Source organism: Galeopterus variegatus, unplaced genomic scaffold (genome assembly GCF_000696425.1).
Source record: "Galeopterus variegatus unplaced genomic scaffold, G_variegatus-3.0.2 Scaffold143, whole genome shotgun sequence".
Classification (NCBI taxonomy): Eukaryota; Metazoa; Chordata; class Mammalia; order Dermoptera; family Cynocephalidae; genus Galeopterus; species Galeopterus variegatus.
In genome coordinates, this window is record NW_007726254.1 from 766,960 (window position 1) to 792,427 (window position 25,468).

Consider the following 25,468-nt stretch of genomic DNA (forward strand, 5'->3'; position numbering starts at 1 on the left):
CCCCCCCCGATTAAAGTTGTCTTCTCAGGGACTATTTGACAGATATAAGTTAGAATCTGTGTCCTGACAGATGGGTACTATGACAAGGAAGACCATGTAAACTATGGAAATCTCAAGGACAGGGACTGTTTTTGTTTCAACATAAGTTTTTGAGGACCTCTTCATGTAGCATTTCTTATGTAATCAAAACAACCCTACTGAACACTCCATCTTTCTAATACCTGTATCCAAAATAGGCTAAGCACCTAGCTTCCACACAGCTCCCACTTCTGGCCCCATCCAGTCCCCTTCTGCACACTGCTTTTTTGTTTTGGCCTGTTTTCACATATTAACAGATTTTTGGTCTCATGTCAGACAGCTCAGTTTTAGGGCCATGACTTTAGCCAGATGCCTTCTGCCTGACATGGCCCAGAGGCAGCAGTCAGGTTCATTATCAAACTCTCCACCTGACAATGTGGTGGCCTGCAAGTCATCGTGTGGGACTTTTCGTTTTTGCTGTAACTCTGAAGGTGACTTTGAAACCTGAGCTACTGTATATTCTCAACTGCTTACTTAAATGTACCGCAGACATGGTTAGATTGACTTCCCTCTGTACATAGCTACTCTTGAGTCTCCAGCCCCCAACAACTTACCACTGTGCAATATAATTTTATATTTTGTCACCATCAACCTCACTTTATGTCTCTTATGAAAGAATTTGTGTAGGATTGTCCTCCTTCCTGTCTTAAATGTTTCATAGAATTCACCAATGAAGCCATCTGGGCCAGTAGTTTTATTTTTTGTGAGGAGATTTGTAAATAAAAATTCAATTCCTGTAATTAGTAAAGGGCAATTTACACTTTCTGTTTCTTTTGTTAATTTGTGTAAATCAAGGAATTCATCCATTTTATCTAATTTACTGGATAAAAATTTTATGTATTTTCCTTACTGTCCTTTTAGCATCTGTGGGCTCACTAGTAGTGTTGTCTCCTTATTCTTATTCTTTTTTGTTTGTTTGTTTTGGTCTCTTTATTCTTGATACTGGTAAATCAGCTGATGTTCATCAGTCAGCATTAAGGGGCATAGAGGAGCTTGGGGGAGCTTGTTTGGATTCCCCAGAGAATATTCTTCCAATCTCTTTCCTGTAGGGCATTTACAATGTCTGGCAATGTCCTGAGAACCTAATGGGAAGAGAAGGCTGGCATCACAGCATTCATTTTGTCTACATTGACTTCATCCGTCTTTTACTTTACAGTCCCCCTGGCCATGTGTTGCCTTCTTGATGTGTAGAGCCCATTGGAGAAGGTGGGAGGAGGAAGTCACTCTGATGTGCAGAGGAGGGACAGGATCTGGGTCTGTACAGATTTTAAACTAATCCTCCTACATTTAGCTTCACCTCCACTCCTACTTCCAAAGTTAACTGGCGTAGGGGCCGGCCTGTGGCTCACTTGGGAGAGTGTGGTGCTTATGACACCAGGGCCACAGGTTCAGATCCCTATATAGGGATGGTCGGTTAGCTCACTGGGGAGAGCGTGGTGCTGACAACACAAAGTCAAGGGTTAAGATCCCCTCTTTTTAGACCTCTTTCTAGGTCATCTTTAAAAAAAAAATAGTTAGGGCCGGCCCGGTGGCGCACTGGATAGTGCGCCGCTTGGGAAGCGCGGCGGCGCTCCCGTCTGAGGGTTCGGATCCCACATACAGACCAGCTCCCGCTCACTGGCTGAGCGAGGCGCGGGAGCAACACCGAGGCTTGCGATCCCGTTGCCGGTCCCCGGTCCGGTACGGGGGCAACACTGAGGGTTGCGATCCGTTGCCGGACACGGAAAAAAGACAAAAGACAAAAAAAAAAAAAAAAAAAATAGTTAACTCGTATAAATCAATATGAGGTGCTTGGTATGATTCTTTGAGTAAAAATTGGTTGTTTTCCTTACTACTAGTTTAGGATTTGGCTTTTCCAGGTCAGTTTAGTCAGTTACCATCTTCTATATGCTTTGTAGCCTACACTTTTTAAAATATTTTTTTTGGTGGCTGGCCAGTACAGGGATCAATCCCTGGACCTTGGTATTATCAGCACCACACTCTAACCAACTGAGGTAACTGGCCAGCCCTAACCTACAAAATTCGGTTATCATTTTTTCACCTGTTATTTGTATTTCTGGGTTTACTCATTTTATTAAAAACCATGTGTCCTTTTTTTTTGGGCTGATGGCCCATGTGGAGATCTGTAACCTTGACTTTGGTGTTATAACACCGTGCTGTAACCAGCTGAGCTGGCTGGCTAGTACAAAAGCCATGTTTTCTTGATCTGCCATCTTTAACACAGAGTTTATTTCTGTACTTTCCAGTATGGCAAACACTAGCCACATGTGGCTATTTAAATTTAAATTAATTAAAATCAAATAAACAATTAAAAGTTTAGTTCTTCAGACACACTAGCCACATTTTAAATGCTCATTAACCAGACGTGGTTAGTGGCTACAGTATGGGCATGCAGATAATAGAGTATTTCCATTATTGCAGAAAGTTATTTTGAACATTGCTGGTCAGTACTGTTTCTAAAACATCAGACCATATGCTATCCAAGCTTCAGTCCCTGTCGTCACCAGGACATCTCAATTCCGGTTCTGATTTTACCTCTTACTCTCCTATTTCACCTCATTCCTTGCTCAGCTAATTGATTTCTTTCTTTCTTTTTTTTGTTTTTAAATATGACCAGTAAGGGGATCTTAACCCTTGACTTGGTGTTGTCAGCACCATGCTCTCCTGAGTGAGCCATGGGCCGTCCCTCAGCTAACTGATTTCTGATCTCTCCTGCAGATTTTTTTTTTTTTTTTTTTTAGTGGCTGAATGGTGTGGGGATCTGAACCCTTGATGTTGGTGCTATAACACAGTGCTCTAACCAACTGAGCTAACTGGCTGATGTAGATTTCTGATCTCTCTTGGCCTTTTGATACTTCTTTGCTTTTGCTCCTGCCATTCTTCTGCCTAGAATTTCCCTCACCCCAAATAATGTGGCCCTTCTGTTGTGTCAGTTTGTCCGTCACTTGCATTTTAAACATGATTTTCAAGGTGGAATGAAATATTCCTTAGGTCTGATGACAGGTGTTTCCTGTTCCCACTTTCTGTGCTTTTTGTCTGGTGCAGTTTTGAGAAGACTTCTCTATATGTCAGGGTTTGTTCTGTTCAGGATATCTGTGCTCGATATCATGTAAATGTATTTATAGGGCATGAACTCTAGTTTAAGGGGAGGCGAAAGACTAGAACTTTGATTACTCTCCACCCATTTTCATATATTTGCTGAGGTATGTTGTGTTTCCCTTGTCCTGACCTTAACCTTTTAACTCGTGTTTCCCCCCCAGATGTTCTGTTTTATTTTCTATATGTCTTGTAAATAATTTCAAATTGTTTGTTGAACAAGGAATATTGTGAATAAGTATAACATTCATGAACACAAGTTGTACTGGATTTTGGTTAATGCAGAGGCAACAGCTATAAGGTCTTTTTCATTAGTAGTTTTGACGTTTGCTAGAAGGAATCTTTCAGCTTCCCCCCCCCCCCCCCCCCCCCCATGCTCCTCCTCTTATCTTGGGACAGTGTCTGAGTCTTGCAGGTCATGCTTTTGATCGCTCCGTGTCATGTCTCCACTGCTCAAGTCTGTGGAGGCAGAAGTCATTTTTGTGAGGATGCCTTTTTCTTGTGTGTCAATTCCGCTGAAATGCATTATGGTTAACCAGTTGTTCTCAGGTTCTGCTCTTTTCGAGGTTACCACACTGTTCTAACCCACTCTGCCTACCTACTTTAGAAGAGCGTGTTTCAAGATAACATCTCTTTTTCTCTGAGAATCATTTTGCTGGTAATATAAAATATGATAATTCCTGGTGTGGAAGTTGTTTTTTGTTTTAAGTAAGTTGAAAACATTTTCTTTCTTGCATAAGTGGTGCTCAGGAGACACAACTTGCATGAGATAGGAAGGGCCTGGTGATTTAAATATAATGGGACTTCCTGTTCTTTGTACAGTTGGACTTTTTAACAATTCTTTTATGGCTGTTTCATTGCTTCCTGTGATTTGGGTCTTAATGTTTTTCCTTGCTACTTCCCGAAATAATAAATAAGGCTTTGAAAAATGTTGGCTCCTTGGGATTTATTAAAAGAGTTTGTTGTATTGCCTCCCCTTTTATTAAAAAATAGAATAAAACAGACATTGTTCCTTGATTAACCTGTACTTCATGTGGTTGTTGCTGAATCCCAATAGACAGTATCTATTTAAACATTTGATTTTATGGGTTTACTTACTTTCTCTTTTGTCCCTTATAGAATGGACATGGTGGTGGTCGAAGTCAGCAGACACTAGACAGTAAGTATATCAGCTAACCATTGTCATGGCTGGTGGAAGCCAAACAAAGAGCATAGCTGATGTGATAGGGAATATACCAACTGGCCAATGGCTAATTCTTCAAAAACAGCTCTTTTACATTTTTTCTGAAAACTGCTTTTTTTTTCTTTTTCTTTTTTTTTTTTTTAAAGATGACCGGTAAGGGTATCTTAACCCTTGACTTGGTGTTGTCAGCACCACGCTCTTACACGTGAGCTAACCGGCCATCCCTATATAGGGATCCGAACCTGTGGCCTTGGTGTTATCAGCACCACACGCTCCTGAGTGAGCCACGGGCCAGCCCTTCTGATAACTGCTTCTGATCCATCATTGGAGCAGAGAGAAGCCAGGTTCATTGGTTAAGAGAAACCAACTCCTGTTTCTGTGGCAGGGTTAATAAGGTCAGCTAGAGATTCCCATGTGACCAGGTAATAGCTGGTGATATTATTAGAAATGTCATCGCCACAGCAACAGCAAGATGATAGTCTCGTTTTCTTTTTCCCTGATCAGACTGTGCCACAATACAGTATGCAGTGCAGTGTGTAGCATGCGTTTAAAAGATGCTTTGCTCAGAGACACAGGTTCCATGTTGGTGAAAGGGCTGTTTCACCAATAAAGTGAAGGACTTGTAAAGGAAAAAATTGCTGTCCTAGTTCAAGAAAGACATACTCATTGCTTTCTGGACTATTGCATAGGAAGAAAGGTAAAATGTTGTTCACTGTCAACACTTCGGAGAAAATGAGGGGACCCCTCTTCTTTCCTTCTAGAACAGCTCAGTGATCCCTGGAGATAGTGCAGGTGAATCCCTGTCAGTTGTTTTTTTCCCTTGTACTTGGCTATCTTGTCTGTCATTGTTTATATCTGTGTTCTTTCAACGTTTAGTAAGGCAAATGGGTATCCACTAGTGGTGATGGAAGCCAGAAATACTTCTTTAATTTTTAATCAGGAATTTTCAAGAGTGTGGATATGGAACTTTAGCAGACCAGCGGTGAGTCTCCGTTGGAATTGAAATAACAGATTTAATGCATCAGGATTTGGTTTTAGATTGATTGTACAGCTGGGCTGCCAGGTTTATTTGGAGATTGATTTGTAGCTCTGAGCTTGTTGGATGACAGAGCAACTTATCACTCCAGCAGCTGTGGTGGCAAGTTTCTATTGTCCAGGCATGGGGTCGAGAACACCCAGGTGTCCTATATTATTTGGAGGTTTTAAATGAGGTAAAATGAGACATTTACTATCAGAAAAACATAGCATGCTTTTGAGACAGGGTTTTATTTCCCATACTCTCTTCTCTACCCTTTCCTGCCCTTATCCTTCCCATTTCTTGTACTTTGAGAGAGAGGCTTGCTGTGAACCTGTTATCATTGTAACCCAAGGCGCAGGGAGGTACCTTTTGGGGTCTTAGTTTTGGGTGAGGTACATCTGTGATGTTTTCATCTGTTTTCTCTAAGAACAGGTTTCATATTTTGAATAGACCATCAGTTAAAAAAAAAAGAAAAAATGCCCTCTGTAAGAATTGACCTAGGTGCATATTGACCTTGTTACTGTCTGTGTTTTTGACTCACTCTTCCTTTTAGAAACTAGAGTACTTCCCAGTGGGCTCTCAGGAGGGTAAAGTTTGTTCCTACTTCCTAACTGGAAAAGACTATGATGTTTATTTCCAAGCACATATCCGAGTTGTATGTGTGGACAGCACTAAGACTGAGTCTTTTCCATAGCTAAGACTGATTATATTCGTGTCCTTTTTGAAGCCTAATAAGCTCATTTATGTGAGCTGAGATTAAGCTGTTCAAGTATATACCAAGGAAATTCTCACTATGCTTTTGAAAGTACGTGTTGGACAGCAGGTGTCTACTCTTTCTGCAGATTTTAGGCTTATATATCTCTCCACACCGTATGTACTCTGGGTTCTCAGCCTCCTGGCCTAAACTGGCCGCGAGCTTTGGCACTGGTAGCCTGATTTGGTACTGATTTGGTAGAAGCACTCTTGGGTGGTCTTGTCCATCAGATTTTGACTCTCCCTTGCTGTGCCTCTTGAGGAAAATTTGCCTCACCATACAATATGCATGTCAGTCTCAGCACCTCTTTTCCTTTCCGGGTGCTGCTAAGGGTTGGGGTCCTTTAGGTGGAAGAAGTATGTCCACATCATAGGACAATTTATGATTATAAAAGTGTCATTTCCTACTTTTTTGCTTGAGTCTTGCATGTCTGACAGTTGCCTGGCCTTTTACTAGGGTTGTCTAACAGAGAGCAGGTTCTCTGGTGACATGCCTGGACATTTCCCTGGAGAATGTAACTTTATGTATGTCTCAACCTAGCCTGACATGTCACAAGATATTGAGCATGTTTTAGACACTGAGGATTGGTTCTGGAGCTCAGCAGTTCTGTTTCTTACAGCTACTTCATCCGTTCCAGCTCCAAAGACAACAGACCCTCCCTCCGCCTTCCCATCTGTGGGCTCCCTGCCCAGCACCACCTCCTGTGCCGTGCTTCTACCCTCCACCTCCCAGCACCCTGCCACTTTGCCTTCCTTGTCTCAGCCTGGAGACCTATCCAGCAGCCCCATCTCTCAGCTTAGCAGGTATGGGGAAAATCTGGACCCAGAATGAGAAGTACATTGGGAAAAAGTTCTAGAGCCCCTATAGAAGGTTGTTCCTATGGAAAAAACACACTTGTTACCTTTGACATGATGCCCTGAGCTTTTGCATTAATATTGTAGCTTAGGTTTGGGCCAGGTCAGGTCTCAAAACTGCTAGGTGTGAAAACCTTGCCTGTTTGTAATGCCTCTGCTGGCACAGAGCACTGGATTCCCTGGGAACAGGGTGGGGTCACGGGTTCCCTGCCACTCGTCTTGAACCCTAGAAGGGCACCCAAAGCTAGCCTCTTCTCCCTACTCTGGGCCAATGTTACTGTGATGTGGAGTAGGAACGTTGTTGCATTTCTGAGTGGGTATCTGATTTGCACTTGTCATGGCTTCAGAGATCAAGTTATTAGAACAGGGAAAATGGGTTTGTTTATTACCTACCTCTTCTGAGTAGAATTCCCCTCTTCCTCCTCAACTAGGAGCAAAACCATTGGATTTGAACTGTGGAATTGATGGGGATTCAGGCTCTGACTCTGGCATGTGAGGTTGAGCATAGGAACTTTTTCCCCCTCACTGACAGATTTATTGGGGTCTCCAAGGGTGGCAGTGTTCTTAGTGCAACCCCGTTGTTACTTTTTATACTCTAAAGAGCAAATGCATATAGTGCCAGGGTGTACCACAGGCCAGGGTGTACTACACCTCATGGTGAGTGACCCTTTATTTCTAACCACCAGAACTCTGTCACTGGGTTCCGAGGGGATAAGAAAAGATGGGTCTGAAGTTGGAGCTTCCCTAGGGAAAGGGACAAGCTTGACTCTAGTCCACCCAGCCTAGTGGGTCCTGTTCATGTGGCATAACTTGTTTGGGTGGACACATGGTGTTCTTTTTTGTCTTCTAGTTCACTGTCAGGCCAGCAGAGCAGCCTCTCCTCTGTGCACTCAGCACTCTCCTCGAGCACGTCACACACAGTAAGTGTCCACAGGGCTTTCTCCCTCCCAAACCTGCTTAGCAGCTGGTGCTTTAAATATCTGAGATGATCTAGAGTTGCTTGGCTGAAATGTCTTGATCTAATGATGTGGTTCAAGCTGTTGTTTTCCTAAGCACCATGGAGGACACCTTGCTTCCTAAGTTTGTGACTCCTTGGAAGAGTTTCTTCTCCAGACCTACTATGACTTCAGTACGGCTGTCAGGTGGTGAACTTGCTCCCAAGAATTTGCAGAGCTCCCTGTTCATTATAGGAGACATTTCTACCTAGCAGGAGAGGTTTTATTTTGGGGGCCTTTTTATGTTGAGGCATTTGATTGCTTTTTGAAGGGAAGTGGGCTCACTGCTAGTTCCAGCTTGGGCTCCACTAAAAATGAAGTTTAATTAAGAGCATTTTTTCCGGTTTAACCCTCTGTTACTTTGTGAAGGCATCATAGAGAACATGTGTGAAGGGAAAAGGGAGTGTTTATGTGAGGAATCTCTGTTCTTTGCCGCATGCACATGCCCACACGTCTCTCTGAGATGGACAGTCCTGGCTCTTAGCCTGGTCAATGTAATTGCATTCCATTCTGTTGGTGGCTATGGGGACTGTTCTAATGGTATCATCTTTCCTCTGTTCAGTCTTTCCTCAGGCCATCTTCCCCTGCTCATAGCCAGAAACTTTGAGAAGGTCGATGTTGAAGACAGAAGTCTGGAGGGAGGAGGGGTGAGAATGGAAGCAGGAGTGTGCTGTTGAGGAAGGCAGGCTGGGAGAGTTTCAAAGTCGGGTGCCAAAGAACAGTCCTAGAGTATGGCTATTGAAGTGTGGCTTAGTGAGTTGTGAAGTTGGGGGCATGGTTTTAAGTGGTAGGGGTCAGGCCAGATTGTGGTGGGTGGAGCAGTGAGTAGTGGTGAAATGGAGAAGAGGCGGGTGGTAGGACAGTGCTTAACTGAAAGCTAGGAGAGACATGAGCATGAGGTTAGGTGGGTAGAAAGATGTCTGGAAAGAACAAAATGTCCACGCTGCTGGGCTATGGGAGGCTTCAGGCAAGGTGGGAGTAGGCGGGTCCATAGGCAGGGAGGGAGGATTTGGGTGCAGATGAATGGGAGGCAGGAAATGGGTGAAATTTGTTTCTCTGAAGAAGTGATCAGCTCACCTGCTGAATGAGGTGGTAGAAAAGGGCCAGTCCTATCCTTCCACTAGGACTTGGCTAACATTGTGGCTTTCAGGCTCTACTTTTCCAAGTGAAATATCACACACAATCCTTTGCTCCTAAAACACATAGACCACTGTCTTCAAAGTAGAGCACAGTATGGCCACTTCTGCCTGCCCACCCGCCTCTGCCCTCTGTGGCTCATGGGAGCTGTCCCCATCCTGAGCACTGTGGAGCTGGCTGACCATGCCCACAGTACTGTGGCTTGCAAGTCCCTTGCTCTTGCTCTCATGGGTAGCTACACTCTCTGTGTCTCTGCAAAGAAAACCCAGAACCTAAAATCTAAACTGCCACAGCCAGAATTGCCTCATCCTGTGAGTTCCACACTACATCAATATGATGGGATTGTCACATTGCTAATATATTCACAATGGTTTTTTTTTGTTTGTTTGTTTTTTTGTCTTTTGTCTTTTTCCGTGTCCGGCAACGGATCGCAACCCTCAGTGTTGCCCCCGTACCGGACCGGGGACCGGCAACGGGACTGCAACCCTCGGTGTTGCTCCCGCGCCTCGCTCAGCCAGTGAGCGGGAACCGGTCTGCATGTGGGATCCGAACCCTCGGGCGGGAGCGCCGCCGCACTTCCCAAGCGGCGCACTTATCCAGTGTGCCACCGGGCCGGCCCCTTTATTCACAATGTTTAATATTAAAAGTTATAAAAAGATATATACTGAAAAGCTTTTTTTTTTCTTTTCTCTTTTTTTTAAATACTGCAAAGCTTTCTGCCTCATCTGCTTGGTTCCTTCTATTTTCTCCTTTCAACTTTTTTTTTGTGTTTGTTTAGCTATAAAAAAGAAAATGCATAGACACAGTCATTTCCCCTTTGCCTTTTGCCCTCTTTCTTTTTCTTTTCTGTAATATAAGTATTCTAAACACAGTGTTCTTCAACTTTTTTTCCCCACTTAACAGTCTGTTTTGGAGACGTTTCCATATTGAAAACAGAGTTCTTTGTTCTTTTTTTCAGTTTACTGTATTACATTATTTAATCAGTCCTCCATTTAGGGCCATTTTCAGTCTTTATACTACAAACAGTGTTGCATTTAATAACTTTCTACATATGTTGTTTCCTGTGTAGAGCTATTTCTGGAGGGTAAACCGTGGATGTGGATTTGTTAGGCATTCTCATTTTGTACAAATTGCCAAATTGTGCTGCATAGTATTTTAACCTATTTATCTCCCACTGGCAATGAATGAAATGTTCTGTTTCCCCACAGCCTCCTCAAAATGATGTTATTGAATATTTGTACTTTTCTAGTGTGTTAGAAACATGGCCCCTCAGTATAGTTTTTAATTGGATGACGTTGAACCTCTTTTTTATGTATTTGAAAGCCATCGAATTTCCTTTTCTGTGAGCTATTTATATTGCTCATTCATGTTTCTGTCAGGTCGTTGGTGTCTATTTCTATGCACCCTCTATATTAGACTAGTAGCCTTTATGATGGAAGGTATGGATATTTTCCCCAGATTAGTCATTTTATAAATAATTTGATTTTTTTATATATATAGCCAGACATGTCTTTTCTTTCATAGTTTATCAAAGTTAAGGTCTTTGCCACTTTAACATTATAAAGGAAATCTCAGTATTTTCTCCCACCCTGGCTTCTCTGGACCTATCCTGGGGTTCTGACTGCATGGGCCTCCTGGGACAGACTGAGTGGGGCCTTTTAAATGGGGCGTTTCTGTTCTATCAACGGTTGGACATCCTCACGGTCTGGGAGGTGAGGTGCAGAGGCAGGAGCCTGTCAGAAGCACTGAGGGAGGAGAGGCTTTCTGGACATCTCGTGAGCTCCTTTCAGCATGTCAGGAACCACTCCTCTAGCAAGCATGTCTTGTATGGATGAGGAGTATTCATTTATTCTTCTGTGGTTAACAGGGCTAAAAGGTTGTATGACCAGTAACACTTGAAAGGAGTGGTCAGAGCTGTTCCAGGTTCTGTGGCAGGTGGTCTTGGGTGGGAAGTCTGGCTCCTCACAGGGGTCCATGGCTTAGGTGTTGCGCAGGGCAGCATAGCCTTTGCCCTGCTCTGGGTTGGGCTTTTTCCACCCTGTCTCTGGTCCATTCATGCTGAAAGAGCAAGTGTCCCTGTTAGCCCTAGGAAACCAAATTTTCAGCTGTCTTCACCTTGGTGAATCTGCTCTGTAGGTTACAGCCCTAAAGCCAGTGCTCAGGGGGGTAGGGAAGGTCGTGTGGACTGGGCGTCCACAGAGAGTTTGAGCACATGCTGGTCCCCTTTCTCCTGCGGCCTTCTTGTTCTTTGGCTTCCCTAGGAGCTTCTGTGCTACTGTGCTCAGCACACTTTCTGGTTTGGAGATCAGTCTTAGTCTTACAGGACTTTTTCCTACCTCCTTCGGACTTGATTTGCCCAACCAGGTGTATCATTTCCACCTACCCGCCCAGTGTTGGAAGCCCTTCATGGTACTTTATTACTAGGATTGAGCGGCTGGGTTTTGCCATGACCTTCCCTGGTAGGTCTTGTTGAGCAGGCATAGGGGCAGGCCATGCCCTTTTAGGTAGGCCTTGGTGAGGCATTGGTGGACTGCAAGGTGTCACCAGGTTTTGGAGCAAAGGCTTCTCGGCCTCCTGTGGCTTCCAGATCAGAGTAGCTAAGAAGCCCAAAGGAAGGAAATCCACAAATGACTCTGACTTAGGCTGGGCTTCCTATGGCCCTGTGGTCATCTCTTTTGAGACTTTGCTTTTCTGTGACGTGGGTTCTCCATGTTCAAATGGTCTGTATTCATTTATATGATCTGAAGTTTACTTGGGGGTTTTGTGCCTTGTTTGAGATAACCAAAGCATGAGCAACTTGAAGGATTTTTAAGAGGTTTTTTTAGTCATAGGGCTCAGTTTTAATAGTCTTTGATATTCAGTTTATGAGTGGTGTTCTGATGGCTGAATCTAGCTGCAGTGTGAGGGGCCATGGTGAGCACGGAGCCCCTCACCTTAGTGTACCTGGGTAGTTGTGTTGCTGCCTGCCCATTCAACCTCGACTGCAGGCCCAAGTGCCAGGCCGGGCTTTCCCAGCACCCTCCTCCTTTGCCTCCAGATCCATGTATGGCTTTTGTTTTGCCAGCACACCAGTGTGGAGAGTACCCCTTCCCTCCAATCCTCAGCCACCTTTTCAACGGCAGCAACCTCCATCTCGAGTGCCACATCCTCAGGTGTCAGCCTTCCCAGTAGCACGAACACAGTGAACAGCCTTTGCCTGGGTGGGGCCACTGTAAGTGCACCCAACAGCAGTACCAGGGCTGCGCCCTTGGTGACCTCAGGTATGTGCTCCAGTGGCCTTTCATGCCCACCGCTTCCCCTCTCAAATGTGCATGCTTGACTTCCCAGGAAGGGTGTCCAGAGGTAGCTGCCAGGACATGGTGGGGAGCCACAAGCATCAGAAGATTATATTGTCACACTGGTCCTGCCATTGCCATGTTTTGCTGCTGTGTTCCACTGACCTCTTGAGGCCTGATCCCCACAGCCCTTGTGTGGGATGGGCACAGGCCGAGTCTGCTGCATGCTGTCCTTGGGCAGGATTCCTGGCAGCCTTTATGCTTCTAGCTCCTCAGTCTTTTCTGTCCTTGGCTTCATCCCTGGAGCTGAGTTGACATGAAGACTTGGAGGGGTTAGGGACAACCTATCATTGGTTGCTCCTGGCCATTTTGTGTGACAATTGTCAACCAGACATAGGTTGCGTGTGTGGGCTGAGCAGACTGTGGTTGGGTGGAAAGTGCTAAAATCCACCTTTGACACAGCCTGTCCTTCTGGCACTGCATGGCTTCCTTCTCCTGTTTTGAGGAGGCAGATTGTTTCTCATGTTCATGTTTACTCAGTGCAGTGTGACCTTCAGGATTGAGGGATGGTGAGGAGCTTCTGTCTGGGCACAGAACCCTCTGATATTGAAACAGCCTAAATATGGTGGCATGTGCTTTCTCTCTCCCCCCTAGCCACTTCATAACATGACCCTCTGCATTTCTCAGCCATTGCCCTCCGCTCTTGGCCCCATGTGGGGGCTGTACTGTGACAAACAGTGAACAAAGTGACCTGTGCCTCTTCCAAAAGCAGCTGAGGAATCTCACTCTTGTTGCTGCCACTTGACTCAGTTTTTCCTTCCACAGGCAAAGCACCCCCAAACCTGCCCCAGGGTGTGCCTCCCCTGCTGCACAACCAGTACCTTGTAGGCCCTGGAGGACTGCTTCCTGCCTACCCGGTGAGTGCACACTGGAGCTCCTGGCCAGCCCCAGCTCCTCTGGCTTCAGGGGCTGGCACCTGGCAGGACCTGGTGGCGGCAGGGGTTGGGGTGGGGATAGGGTTGGGCTGGGGGTGTCCACCTTGGGTTGCTCTTCCCTTCCTGACTTCTCTCTCTCTGCCCGTCTGATCCCTGGTATATCTTCCTCCATCTAGACTCCATCAAGGTGGGATCTGTCCCACAGCAGGTCATCCAGGTCCCATTCCTGGATGTGTCCTATTCCTCCAATCTTGTTTTGGCCCTTAGATGGGTCTGGGCTTCCCAAGGGTTGATGTGTGGTCCCTAACAAACATTTCTGGTCCTCACGCAGATCTATAGCTATGATGAGCTCCAGATGCTGCAGTCACGGTTGCCAGTGGTGAGTGGGATATGGCTTGGTGGGGGCAGTGGGGTTTCAACATGTCCCTCCGCCCTTGGCCTTAACTACCACCCTGCCTGGTCCTCAGGATCCTTGGCATAAGGAACCCTCTCATTGCCACCACTGAGAAAGCTGCTTCCATTTGGTGGATGTGCATGGTGTGACCATAGCTTTGGTATATGAGTATCCTATGCTCATCCCTGGGGAACTTGGAGACAGATCTTTGGGACGTGGAGCCCTAGTAGGCCATGCTCCCTACCAAATACAGGTCTTCTCCCACTTTTTTTTTCTTTCTTTTTTTAAGGAAAAACTATATGACATAAGACATGGAGATTGCTTACTTGGCCCTGGAGTTTATTATAAAGTCTTCCCCTGCCTTAAAATACCATATGACGTCTTTGAGCCAAGGTGGCCGATGGTTATGCTTATGATGGCAGCATTACTGTTCCGCTCCCAGCTCACTGAGTGACTGGAGTTGACAGTCTTCAAGGTTTCTTCTGTGTTTGGCCTCCCATCTTTATTTGCAAGAATGCCCGCCCTGGGGTTTCCCTGGTGGTTGCAGCCTCACTCTGAGGTCAGGGTTGCCTTTTTATTCTGACCCTTGGTACTAGGATGAAGTACTGGTTCCCTGGAATAGCCACGTTAACGAGACTGTTGGGGAGAAGGGAGGGAAACAGGCCTGCTCCTTGCCCTGCCAGACAGCAGGTCTCCTCCTCGGTAGCCACTCTCTTGGTCTTACATTTCCCAGGGCATCTGCCAGAGACTGTCACAGAGTTACAGGCGGTTTGGACACTGGTGTCTACCTCCACTGGATGTGGTCTGTCTTATTCCCAGAGAAAGAGACTCTCTCTCCAGTGACGTGTCACCTGCCCTTCCTCAAATTTTTTCCCATTGGTTTTGCCTTTGCCAAGCCACAAAGAGCTTATAGCACTGCAGGTGTCACCTCTACCTCCCAGAGGCTGTTGTCTCAGGAGGGAAGCTCTTCTCCATCCTGGTAGCTGAGCAGCTCACTGTCCGTGTACAGACCAGCAGCCCACCATTCTAGGAGATCTAGGAGCCACAGACTGTCACGGATGAGTACAGGAGGTGGCCCCGAGTGAGCCTGCATGGGGGTCTAGGCGGGCTGCCAACCCTGAGATTTGTCCTGCCTCTGGGGCTTGTTCGTGGCTGTCCACACTCATTCACAGGACTCCTTTTCCTGTTTTCATTTTGTGCCTTGGAGGAAATTGCCTCTGGTCTCACCTTTTGAGATACATTGCTTTTTATTTTCCCTTGGGTCATTTATTAACCTCTGCCACTTTTGTACCTAGTTCCCACCTTTATATTTTCTCATCATCTGTGAAAGGGCTCCCCCTTCTGGGCCTTTTCTATACACGACCCCAGTTGTGTTCCTACTAGCTCTGTGCTTTCCTAGTCCTGCCCCCTCGTGGGGTTCTGAGCTGAGAATGCCATGGGTTTCCTAGACTTTACCTGGAGATGTGGCCAAAGGAGGATGTGAGTGCCATTTCATGTCAGGATGTCTCTCATCTGGCTTTGATGGGACACTGTCATGAGTCTAGGGCAGCCTGTGGACTTTCCCTTTGCTCAGAGGCCAGGAATGTCCAGGACTGAGCAGGTGTCTCCTTCTCCACAGAGCTCCCCTGTGTTTTGCCCTCTTTGTCTCCATGCTGTTGATTCTACCATACTTTCCCGGGTCCTCTGCAGGGTCAGTGTTGTCAGGGCAGGTCCTACCTGTACCTATGTCTACCTGGCCCTGCTCCCTTTCCCCTTTTAAACCTTTTAGGCACCTCCTCTCCTGCTGAGTCCTTTTTCAGGTTTGTTCCTTGCTTCTCTGTAGTCTCTCACACAGAGAGACTCCAGGAAAAACCAGTAAAGTGGGTTTAGCCTGTGGCATTCATGAGCATCTTTCTGTGGTTTAACTGGGCCTCCGATGGCTCTGCCTGGCAAAGGCTGCAGGTCTGGTCAGTCTGTCCGTGTACTAACCAGTTAAGCAAGGCTGCCAAGTTGCACACCTCCAGTGGGCACCATTTTCCTGGAGTTCCCTGTGAGGGCTGCCTGTCCCAGGAGTGTGGCATCACTTAGAGTGCCATGTGCACGTGATGCCTGCTGGCTCTGCTCTTCTGGAAGTGGGATGAGGCTACTCACTGACGGAGCCTCCCTGGTCTCTCCTAGGATTACTACGGAATTCCCTTTGCTGCACCTACAGCCCTTGCCAGCCGAGATGGGAGTTTCCCTAATAATCCATATTCAGGTTAGTCAGCTCAGTGGGTAAGGAGTGGGAGAGTGTGGGACTGGCCTGTAACTAATCCCAGGAGTAGGGAAAGCAGAAACAGAAGCGCTGAGAGAGGCCTTTTAGCTGCCCGTATTTGAACTGGCAGTGAGACCAGTTCCTGTTTGCTGGAGCCAGTCTGGCTTTTTTCTTGGTTGGATAAGGGGCAGTGACTGGAGTCAGCACTCCTCTTCTCTTAGGTGATGTCACAAAGTTTGGTCGAGGTGACTGTGCATCGCCTGCCCCCTCCACCACACTAGCTCAGCCACAGCAGAGCCAATCCCAGACCCACCACACAGCGCAACAGCCCTTTCTGAATCCTGCACTGCCACCTGGCTACAGCTACACCGGCCTTCCCTACTACACAGGCGTGCCCAGTGCTTTCCAGTATGGGCCCACCATGTTTGTGAGTATTTGGCCTTGGGTCACTGGGACCTGTATTCCAGCTCCTGGGAGCAGCAGCAGGGAGGGGGAGGGTCATGACCCCTCAGAGTCTCATCTGGTCTTCAGGGACTGTTCAGGCAGGGGACAAGTTTACTTTCACCATCTGCTTTTAGATCCACTATGTGTTGAGGTGATGAAAACACAGGTCTGCTGTGGTGGTGGGTATGCCACCTGCTGCCTGCCCCTAAGGCAGAGTGTGTCTGATCTGCTCCACCTTGCCTTGTTCCCACAGTAATACTTTGCCTGCTTGCCCCACCAGGTCCCTCCAGCCTCAGCCAAGCAGCATGGTGTGAACCTCAGCACCCCTACCACCCCTTTCCAGCAGGCCAGTGGTTATGGTCAGCACAGCTATGGCACAGGTGAGGGGGTGCTCCCAGCATGGAGACACAGGGTAGAACAGGCTTGCCTGGCTCACACATGCCTCTTATACCGTACCATGCTAGGTTACGATGACCTGACCCAGGGGACAGCAGCAGGGGACTACACCAAGGGTGGCTATGGTGGATCATCGCAGGCACCAAACAAGTCTACAGGTTCTGGGCCTGGCAAAGGTAGTGTTTTACCCTTCCTTTCCAGGATTGAGGCCTGGAGTTGTTGTCTCCTGCCTGATCCCCTCTCGGGCAGGCCTACCCCAGAGTGCCCCTAGAGGTCAGGGGAGCCTGGAGCTGGGACCAACTGCTGTGGGGGGAACAACTGCTTTTCCTCTTAGGAGTATCAGTGTCTTCAAGTGCCACTGGCCTACCTGATATGACTGGTTCTGTCTACAAGACGACTCAGGTGAGGGAGAACAAAGGTGGGCCGGTAGGTTGGTGGGAGGTACAGCCCAGCCTGACCCTCCCCTTTGTCTTCTTTGCCCTGCAGACTTTTGACAAGCAGGGATTTCATGCAGGGACTCCGCCACCTTTCAGCCTGCCCTCGGCCTTGGGCTCCCCTGGGCCCCTGGCCCCTGGAGCAGCCCCTGGCTATGCGCCCCCACCATTCCTGCACATTTTGCCAGCCCACCAGCAGCCCCACTCACAGCTGCTGCACCACCACCTTCCGCAGGAGACCCAGGTGAGCACAGTGATAGAGGCAGCTACCCTACCTGGGCTGAGGGTTCTGCTCCAGCCTTGACAGCCTTCTCTTCTCCTCCTCAGAATGGCTCTGGTCAACGCAACCAGCCCAGCTCCCTACAGCCTAAGTCTCAGGCCTCCAAACCTGCTCACAGCAACTCTCCTTACTGGACAAACTAGACCCCGAAGAAAGGGGTAGGCTGGGCAGGGCTTACCCTTCGCAAGAGATAACATGTGGAGCACATTTCTAAGAGCCCAGTGTCCTTTTCTAGAATTCCTAGATGTGTAACTGTGGCAGCCAAGCCTCTGAGGGGAGCCTGCCTCCCAGACCCGCTATTGTATGTTATGTATTTATGTATGTATTTGTAAATGTGATAGAAGCTATAGGGAGGGGGTGTGTGGCTGCAGATAGTAGCCAGGTCTGCTCTGCTTATTCAAGCCCCTTCTTGCTGTAGCAAAGAAACCCCCACCCCTTTCTGCCTTCAGGCCTCCCACATTGCCCCTAGCAGCCCACTGGGCAGGAGGGCTTTCTATGGAAGGGCTGGTTCAAGGCAGTTTGGGTATTGGGATCAGGTACCAATGAAGAATCACAACTTAACTTGCTCCCTAGTAAACCATTGTTTTGAGTTTTCTTCCCTTTGTAATTACTTTATACCTGTGTTTTTCGAGAAACTGGTCTTTTCATCATGGTCCTCTTTGCCAAGTCTTGATTTGAGAATAGCAGAGATATCCCTGCACCTAACATAAAACTACCTGTTTGTCTTCATATAGAGTATAGACCAGGGGCTTCTGCTCTCCAGTCTGGTCTTGTCCCCAGAGACTTGCCTTCCTCTGGCTGACCATTTTAAAAATAATCTGAACTAGGGCTCAGAGATGTTCAGCTGGTCAGGTCCTCTATTCCAGTTGTCCTGAACTAGGTGTGCAGCTGTTTCAGGGGTTTTCTCTTGCCTGAACTCCACCTAATAAAGTTCTGAGAGCATGTATGGTCTCTGTGTGGTATGACTCAGGGCAGAGGCACCCTGGACTTCACAGGGCTGAAGAAGACTTCACATGGTTGCCATCTTCTGACAACAGGCTTTGCAGTAAAGGCTTGAATTGGTATTCCCTCTGCTGGACTTTTCTCTTGACCTAAACATATGGCTGAAAAGATAACTAAACCTCCTTTCAAGGCCCAGGCCATGTTTATCAAAGTTCAAAGTTAACTTGGCTTTCCTTGCAACCCCTTAACAGACTTAGGGACAAGGCGATCTCTCCTAGGGCCCTGTCAATAGGAATATCAGGGCAAGGTAATTTCCTTTCGAAACCTCAACTGCCTTTAAAATGGACCAGCCAAGAACTAAGTGCAGGGTTCTAGGCCTGAGAAAGAATAAATAGGAACAGGTATGCCTGTTTTTCCTTTGCTTTTCATCAAACACAATCTTCATTGGTGGTCAAGGGCTGTGGTGGAACAGATGACTAGTGAGTCTAGTGTGTTAGGAGGCAGGCAGGTGAATCCCAACCAAGGAGCCAGGGGCTACTGGCAGGAGGCAGATCTCTCCACTTGACTTGCACAGCCATGCTCCAACCTGGCAGGCAGCTCAGGGCTGCCCAGGTTGTGTTATAGCCTCTTATTTCAAGCCTAAATCACAACTTCAGACCAGGTTAAATAACCAAACTAAACAAGTGGTGCTTCAAGTCAAATATTGGTCAAGTCGCTGTGTCAGATCCAGCCTAGGAGCACAATCAGGAGCAAGTGGTCATTTCATCAGATGGGATGTGTATTGCTTTTAACCCACAGCTTGGGATCTTGGCTAGAATAAATGCAAATATCCACAACTAAAACCAAACAGGGACTTTTATTAATCTGATCCTTTTGCCTTATCCTTGCTATTAGCAGCAGGAAGTTATGGACACAAATGACAATAAAAACAAAATGTTTGCCTAGGAGGTCAACACAGCACCCTCTATCCCTTCAGTGTTTTGACTGACTGTCCTATTACAGAATCAAATTTAACAAATGATTATATCCTTAAGAATCTTCCTTTAAACACCTTGTAAGGATTGAGGATGGTTATTCTCCAGGGAGATAAGTTAGACAAGATGTCATAAAGGCAGGTCAACCAGTTTTGGTTTTTGTTGTAACTTTTCAGCTGAGCTCTGGGCATAATCTGCAAGGTAAATCGAAAATATTAAGACCACCTTTTAGTTTTAATACCGGGAAAAAAAGGAGTGTCATCCCATGGGGAAATAGCAATACAGGTATATTTTATTTCACATTTTATTAGTAGACAGATGGGCAGAAAAAGACAAAATAAACCACTAAAGGGGAAGTCAACACAAAATGCATCAGATAATCTTTTCTCATAAGTTAAACTGAAGAAAAACATTACAATTTCAGCTAAGAAAACTATTAAAGTCAGGTATGTCCTGCTGGTTTCAGAATAGTTGAAAATTGCATCTGAATCTTTAGTTGTAAATGTAAACCTTGTTTATCAGCATGGGAGGGTTGGAGAGTTAGTTTTCAGTAGAGAACTACACATTTTCCCCTTCTGATCTTGTACTATATATGCCCCAAACATAAGGAAACCAGCAAGTAAAGAAGCAAATAATTTCCAAGTAAGGGAAAGAAGGGACTACAAAAAAAGTCTGGCTAATAGAAAAGAATTCTGGAATGATACGAGAAAGACGGGGGGCGGGGGAAAGACTTTGAGAGAAGCAACAACGGAATCGTATTATACTTTCTCCACCCAGCCTCAAAGTACACAGAACTGAAGAGCATCCAGCAGGTCTCAGAATCAAAAGGAATCTAAAAACGCAGGATTTTGAGTTCATGTCACACCAAATAACCAGCACATTTGTACTCACTAGGTTCTGGCTTGAGCCTGAGACCAGCTCCACTCCCAAGAAGAAAAAAAATTACATACCCAAGTATTTTTCCACAAGATGATGCTCTCAGGGACAGAGCTCTGGAACCTGCATCTGGGCTTTATGTCAGTCTAAACTCTCAATGTCTACCTGCTAGCAAGTCAACATACCCCAGTCTTCTGGAACTGATTGATTATACTCTCATCAGAGGCAAACCCAGCCCTCAACAGTAATACCCCGAAGGGCTGAGAGGTACAACATCTACTTGGCTCTCTGGCTCCCTGAGTCAACTTGCAACAGAGGCCAACAGGGCCTAATGGGACATAGCTAAGCAGCACAGCACTTTCCACAGTGCCAAGGTGCCTGGCCTGCCCTGGGAGTGAGATGCTGTAGCAGTAAGAGGAATGAAAGCCTTAGTTTTAGGGCTCCAAGAAAATAAGACCAACCTACTGGCTGTAAACCTGTGTGTTTGAGAGAGGCAAATCAGAGAGCATGGCAAGAGGTTTAGGCTCCAGAAATTCTGCAGAGTATCTGGAAGCATTATTTAAGTATGGGAAATAAAAAGCTAGTTCCAACATCTTCTATGAGAGTTTGTAGTCAGACAATTTAAGAGCATATTATCACAAAGAGCTGCTCTGTTCCCTGAATCTGACTGGAATCAATGGATTCAAGGGTGCAAGTAGCAGCCCCGGCCCCATGGAGATTACACAGAGATTCTGGGACCAGGCTCATTAGTGTCCATTAGTACCTTAGCATGTTAAACATTCCCATTTAATACCAGACCAAACTTTAGAGGTCAGAGAGGGCTGCTGGGAAATAGTCAGCATATGTTTGGGAGAGTTGAAGAGCGAATGAAAACCCTGAGATCAGAAAGGAAGGAGGAGCTAAGAAGCAAGCATCACTATAACCATCCTAGGATCCATCCTTCCCCTGTCCCTAATCTGCCCTTTGTTTCTTTCTGAGCTGTGATCTAAAAAAAGGAGTAGATGCTAGTGCACAAGGATTTTCAGTCGGGCTGTAGTCTGTCCTTGCTTGTCCTTTTACTTTCCTTTTGAAATCTGATTTTATATTATAGCGGTTTTCCCCACTCATAGAATACTGTCCTCCTATGAAATGGTGTAGCCCCATACCAAATAAAATCGCCTTCAAGTTCTGAAGTCCCTGGATGGTGAAGGCTGCTGGATCTCAATATTGATTAAAGCAACACATGATCGAGACCTGGGAAATCAAAGCCATAGCAATTGCATGGCACGAAGATATAGCCTTGCCTGGCTGGGAAACTTGACTGCAGTCAACTCCCTTGATCCTGCCAGAAGAAGAGACAAGCCCAGGGGGAGCTCCATGCACAATTTCTACCTGAACTCCATAGCCAAAATAAGTTGAAAGGAGAAAAAAGTCTAGATCACATCCAATGAAGAAAGCAGGAACCAGTCGGTCACTCATGTCTCACACACATCCACATTTATCACTATTCAGTATAAGCAGCTCAATGAAAACCAAAATCTTAACACATGCACCTAGCATTAATACTGAGTAAAAGTGGCTACTTAAAAACAAACAAAAAAAACCTCATGATAAGAGTATCTTTGAAGGGAAGGCCATATTAAATAAACAGATGTTTCCTCTCAGCAGTGGTCACCAGTAATTTTGGCTTTTTTCCCCAGCAGTATCAACCAAAATTGGCATCATAATTTTTAACTCTTTGTTCCCATCACTAAAAATCCACAGACACAAATCCCCATTCACCCCACTCCCTTGGGGGAAAAAATAACCCTGCCTTTAAAATAAATAGCAATCAAGTGCTCAGTTCTATGTAAAGTATGAACATTTATTTCAGGCTTTAGATCCCAATCAATTTCAAAAAACAATCTGATTTCTCTCCTCAGAGTAGCTGAGGCCTCCATATTAGGATGATTTCATGGAGGCTGAAGGAGCACATTTCATCAGGCTTAGCACAAAGTCCCTGATGCCCACTGTATCCCAGCCTTAGGAAGGGAAAGAAACAAAATTCACCACCATAGGGCTGAACAAATTGTGCACACACTAATGTAAATGAGCAGCTAAACCTTGGCAATTTTTTTTTTAAGTTTGTTTTGTGGGGTTTTTTTCTCCCATTTTCTTTTGCTACCCAGTATATGCAGCACTTGTGAACTCCCAATGGGTTCCCAGCTTTAAACATATTAAACGTCCTGAAAGACTATTTAATCATTCAAGAATCTAAAAACAGACCAAATGTGTTTCGCTGTGAACATTCTGTATAGACAAAGTGAGGCGGGAGTTTGGGTTGTTGTTTTGTCTTTTTTTTTAAAAAAAGAATCAATACAGTGATGAAAGGGTAAAGAATGCAAGAATTCAGACATTCTGTGGAGGGTTACTTTCTCTCCATTAAAGGTCCATAAGAGGAGCAAACTGAGATCCATAAGGGGAGTCAGCAGGAGCTGTGTTTGTTTTCCCCACCCCCTGTGAATAGGTTTTTGCTGAGGGGCCACTGCTAGGTCCCCACTTGCTCCCCTCCCTTCGGCCTGAGACGGCAGGGCAGTACAGGGGCACTGAAGGAGCACGTCACGACTCCTCATTCCCAGAATCATCATCATCATAACAGTCGGCATCTTCCTCCTCTTCATCTTCATCATCAATGTCATCGTCGTACAAGTCGTCATAAAGCAAATCTGAGCTGTTATCATTGGAAGGCACTTTAGTTTTGATGCAGTATTCTGCCAGGGTTGTGGGGACCTTCACTCCATCCTTTTCTGCTTCTGCCTTAGTGGCTGAAACCTGTTTCCTGAAGGAAGGATGACACAAAAATTGTTTATGGTAAGTCTGTTTTGAAGACAGATTTATAACTGGCCTTAAATAATCAAGATTCCTTATAACTCTGCTTTTCAAACTTCAGTGCTGTACTATACCAAGGTTTTCAACCCATCAGGTACCACTTTGAAGGAAACCTATTAAGTTTCCTTCACATAAAGTTTCCTTCACATAAGTAAACATGAAGAAATTTTAAAGCAGTGGATCTCAAAGCAGATTTTTTTTTGTCTTGTCTTCTCACCATCAAACTCATGCAGGCCCAACAACTTTTCTTAATTTAATAATCCTGCTAATTTGCATTTAGAGTAAAATCCAAATACCTTACGCTGGATTCCAAAGTCTTGTTTGATCTACTCTTTGGTTCTCAGAGCTCATTACTTTGCCAATTCCAACACATTCAGGTCACCCTAGTCTTTTTTTTAGTACACTGAACAAACCTAGTTGATTCTTATGTCTGGATCAGCTTCTCTTTCTGATGTACACATGCCTGGCTACTTCTTGTCACTCAGATCTCAGCTTAAATATCACCTATGAGGAGGCCTGTCCTGACAATCTAATTTAAAGTAGCCATCTAGTCACTCTCTTACATTATCCTACTTATCACTATTTTTTTTTAAATGATCTTTCTCATTTGTTCATTCTTCTGTCTCTCCCTACTAGAATGTAAGCTTCATTAGACCAGAGACCTTGTCTTTCTTAGTCACTTCTATTTCCCCAGTGCCTAAAATAAAGCCTGGCATTTAACGGGTGCTCAATAAATATTAATCGTATGAATGAATGAAAGAGTAGTTTCCTTCAACAATTATAAAAATTTGAATCATGAAATTAGATCTCTTTCAGCTGCTCCTGAAATTTATGTTGCCATATGTTAACATACTGATATTACTGAGGCTTCTAGGCTTGAATCTCTTCATTCTTGGCACTCTCTCTCCCTGGGACATCTTATCTGTTCTGATGGTTTTAACCACCAACCCTTTATGGTGACAGCTCTCAAATCATCAGGCTCTAGTTCATACCTTTCTTCTGAGCTCTACACTTACATAACCAAATGCCTTTTCGATGTCTCCATCCTGATGTTCTGGAGGAACTCTCAGCAAGACTGCATTAGTCATTTTCTACCTTTATTGCCAGTTTTTCCCATTTTTCTTATCTAAGGGAGTTATCAGTTTCAGTTTCTGAAATCATAAATCTTACTCCCAAATCCTACTACTTTACAGCCTAAATATTTTCAAATCTGTCTTCTCATTCCCATTGCCACTGCCTCAGTGTAGTCCATTCCTGGTCCCCTGGTCAAACGTGTTCTTTCAGAACTCAAACAGGATCACCCCTTCTCTCCCTAAAATCCTTAAGTGACACCTCATCACCTCTACAATTAAGAATGATACTTTCTTACCATGACTTTTTAAACCTGGAGCCTCCACTGATTAATTTCCCATTGCTTCCGAAATCAGAATTTACATTCAAGCCTTGTAACTACTTATAATTCCCTTGATGTGCCATGCTGTATATATGAGGTACTTCAAAAAGTTCATGGAAAAAAAAGAATTGAAAGATAATATGAATCCTTCCACGAACTTTCTGAAGACCCATTGTACATCTGTGTTTCTATCTCTTAAGAGGCTTTTTCGGTCCTTTTTTTTTTTAAACCTGAAAATAACTTGGTTTTGAGGCATTATCTTTTCTAGGAATTCCACTGCATTATATACTTCTTCTAGTGGTAGGCTTATATAGTTGCACTTATCATATTACATATTCATTTGTTTGTTTACAAATGCTTGCTAACTAAAGTATGCACTCCCTAGGGAAAGAGGTGGTGCCTTAATGACCTAGAAGAGTAACTGACTCAAGCTGGTGCATAATAAATGTTGGAAAAAAAATTAAAGAATGAGATAGACACTTAATCAAATTAAGAAATATAAAGAACAGAAGTATCTTAGTGAGTGAAGAATGCCAAGTCCTATCTTCCCTTGAACATGAGGCGCCAATCCTTACTTTTTTGTGAAGCATTCCATCCTTCAATTCTTAGACTACTCCCATTCTAAGTTCCTATAGCTCCTTATTGTTTATACTAATTATCTTCAATGTTTGGTATGCATCAGTAACCCGAGTGGCTGGGTTTAAAAAAAAAAAAAAAAAAAAGTGCCCAGACTCTACCCATATAATCTGATTAAATAGCTATGATTTAGGGAGAGTCCATCAGTAATCCCAATGGGCAAAAAACTTTGAGAACTGCTGATTTATATTACTCAGCAGTCGCATGATGTTCTTTCTCAGTATTGTTTTTATTTTTTCATATCACATGGAATTATGTCAACTAGATTTATAGAGAGGAACTCTATTTGTATAA

The 25,468-nt window shown here is 45.1% G+C and overlaps 2 protein-coding genes across 9 annotated transcripts in view; one reads left to right on the plus strand and one right to left on the minus strand.

The window, feature by feature from the left end:
• The window catches only part of UBAP2 (ubiquitin associated protein 2), a 175,976-nt gene extending 157,526 nt beyond the window's left edge, over window positions 1-18,450 (plus strand). For 6 of the 7 annotated variants that reach the window (XM_008590913.1, XM_008590921.1, XM_008590942.1 and 3 more), the window contains 13 exons: window positions 4,294-4,333; window positions 6,749-6,932; window positions 7,834-7,903; window positions 12,180-12,375; window positions 13,216-13,307; window positions 13,657-13,704; window positions 15,877-15,955; window positions 16,174-16,379; window positions 16,677-16,776; window positions 16,861-16,968; window positions 17,127-17,194; window positions 17,279-17,470; window positions 17,554-18,450. In XM_008590913.1, the coding sequence (XP_008589135.1) occupies window positions 4,294-4,333; window positions 6,749-6,932; window positions 7,834-7,903; window positions 12,180-12,375; window positions 13,216-13,307; window positions 13,657-13,704; window positions 15,877-15,955; window positions 16,174-16,379; window positions 16,677-16,776; window positions 16,861-16,968; window positions 17,127-17,194; window positions 17,279-17,470; window positions 17,554-17,649 (1,479 nt within the window). In that variant the 3' untranslated portion in view covers window positions 17,650-18,450. Of the gene's footprint in view, window positions 1-4,293; window positions 4,334-6,748; window positions 6,933-7,833; window positions 7,904-12,179; window positions 12,376-13,215; window positions 13,308-13,656; window positions 13,705-15,876; window positions 15,956-16,173; window positions 16,380-16,676; window positions 16,777-16,860; window positions 16,969-17,126; window positions 17,195-17,278; window positions 17,471-17,553 lie in introns of those variants that run through there. The other variant, XR_551873.1, reaches the window with a different exon arrangement.
• An 837-nt stretch (window positions 18,451-19,287) lies between these two features.
• Window positions 19,288-25,468, minus strand: part of UBE2R2 (ubiquitin-conjugating enzyme E2R 2) — a 108,225-nt gene continuing 102,044 nt past the window's right edge. The window contains exon 4 of one of the 2 annotated variants that reach the window (XM_008590962.1): window positions 19,288-23,095. In XM_008590962.1, coding sequence (XP_008589184.1) covers window positions 22,876-23,095 — 220 coding nt within the window. In that variant the 3' untranslated portion in view covers window positions 19,288-22,875. The remainder of the gene's footprint in view (window positions 23,096-25,468) is intronic. The other variant, XM_008590958.1, reaches the window with a different exon arrangement.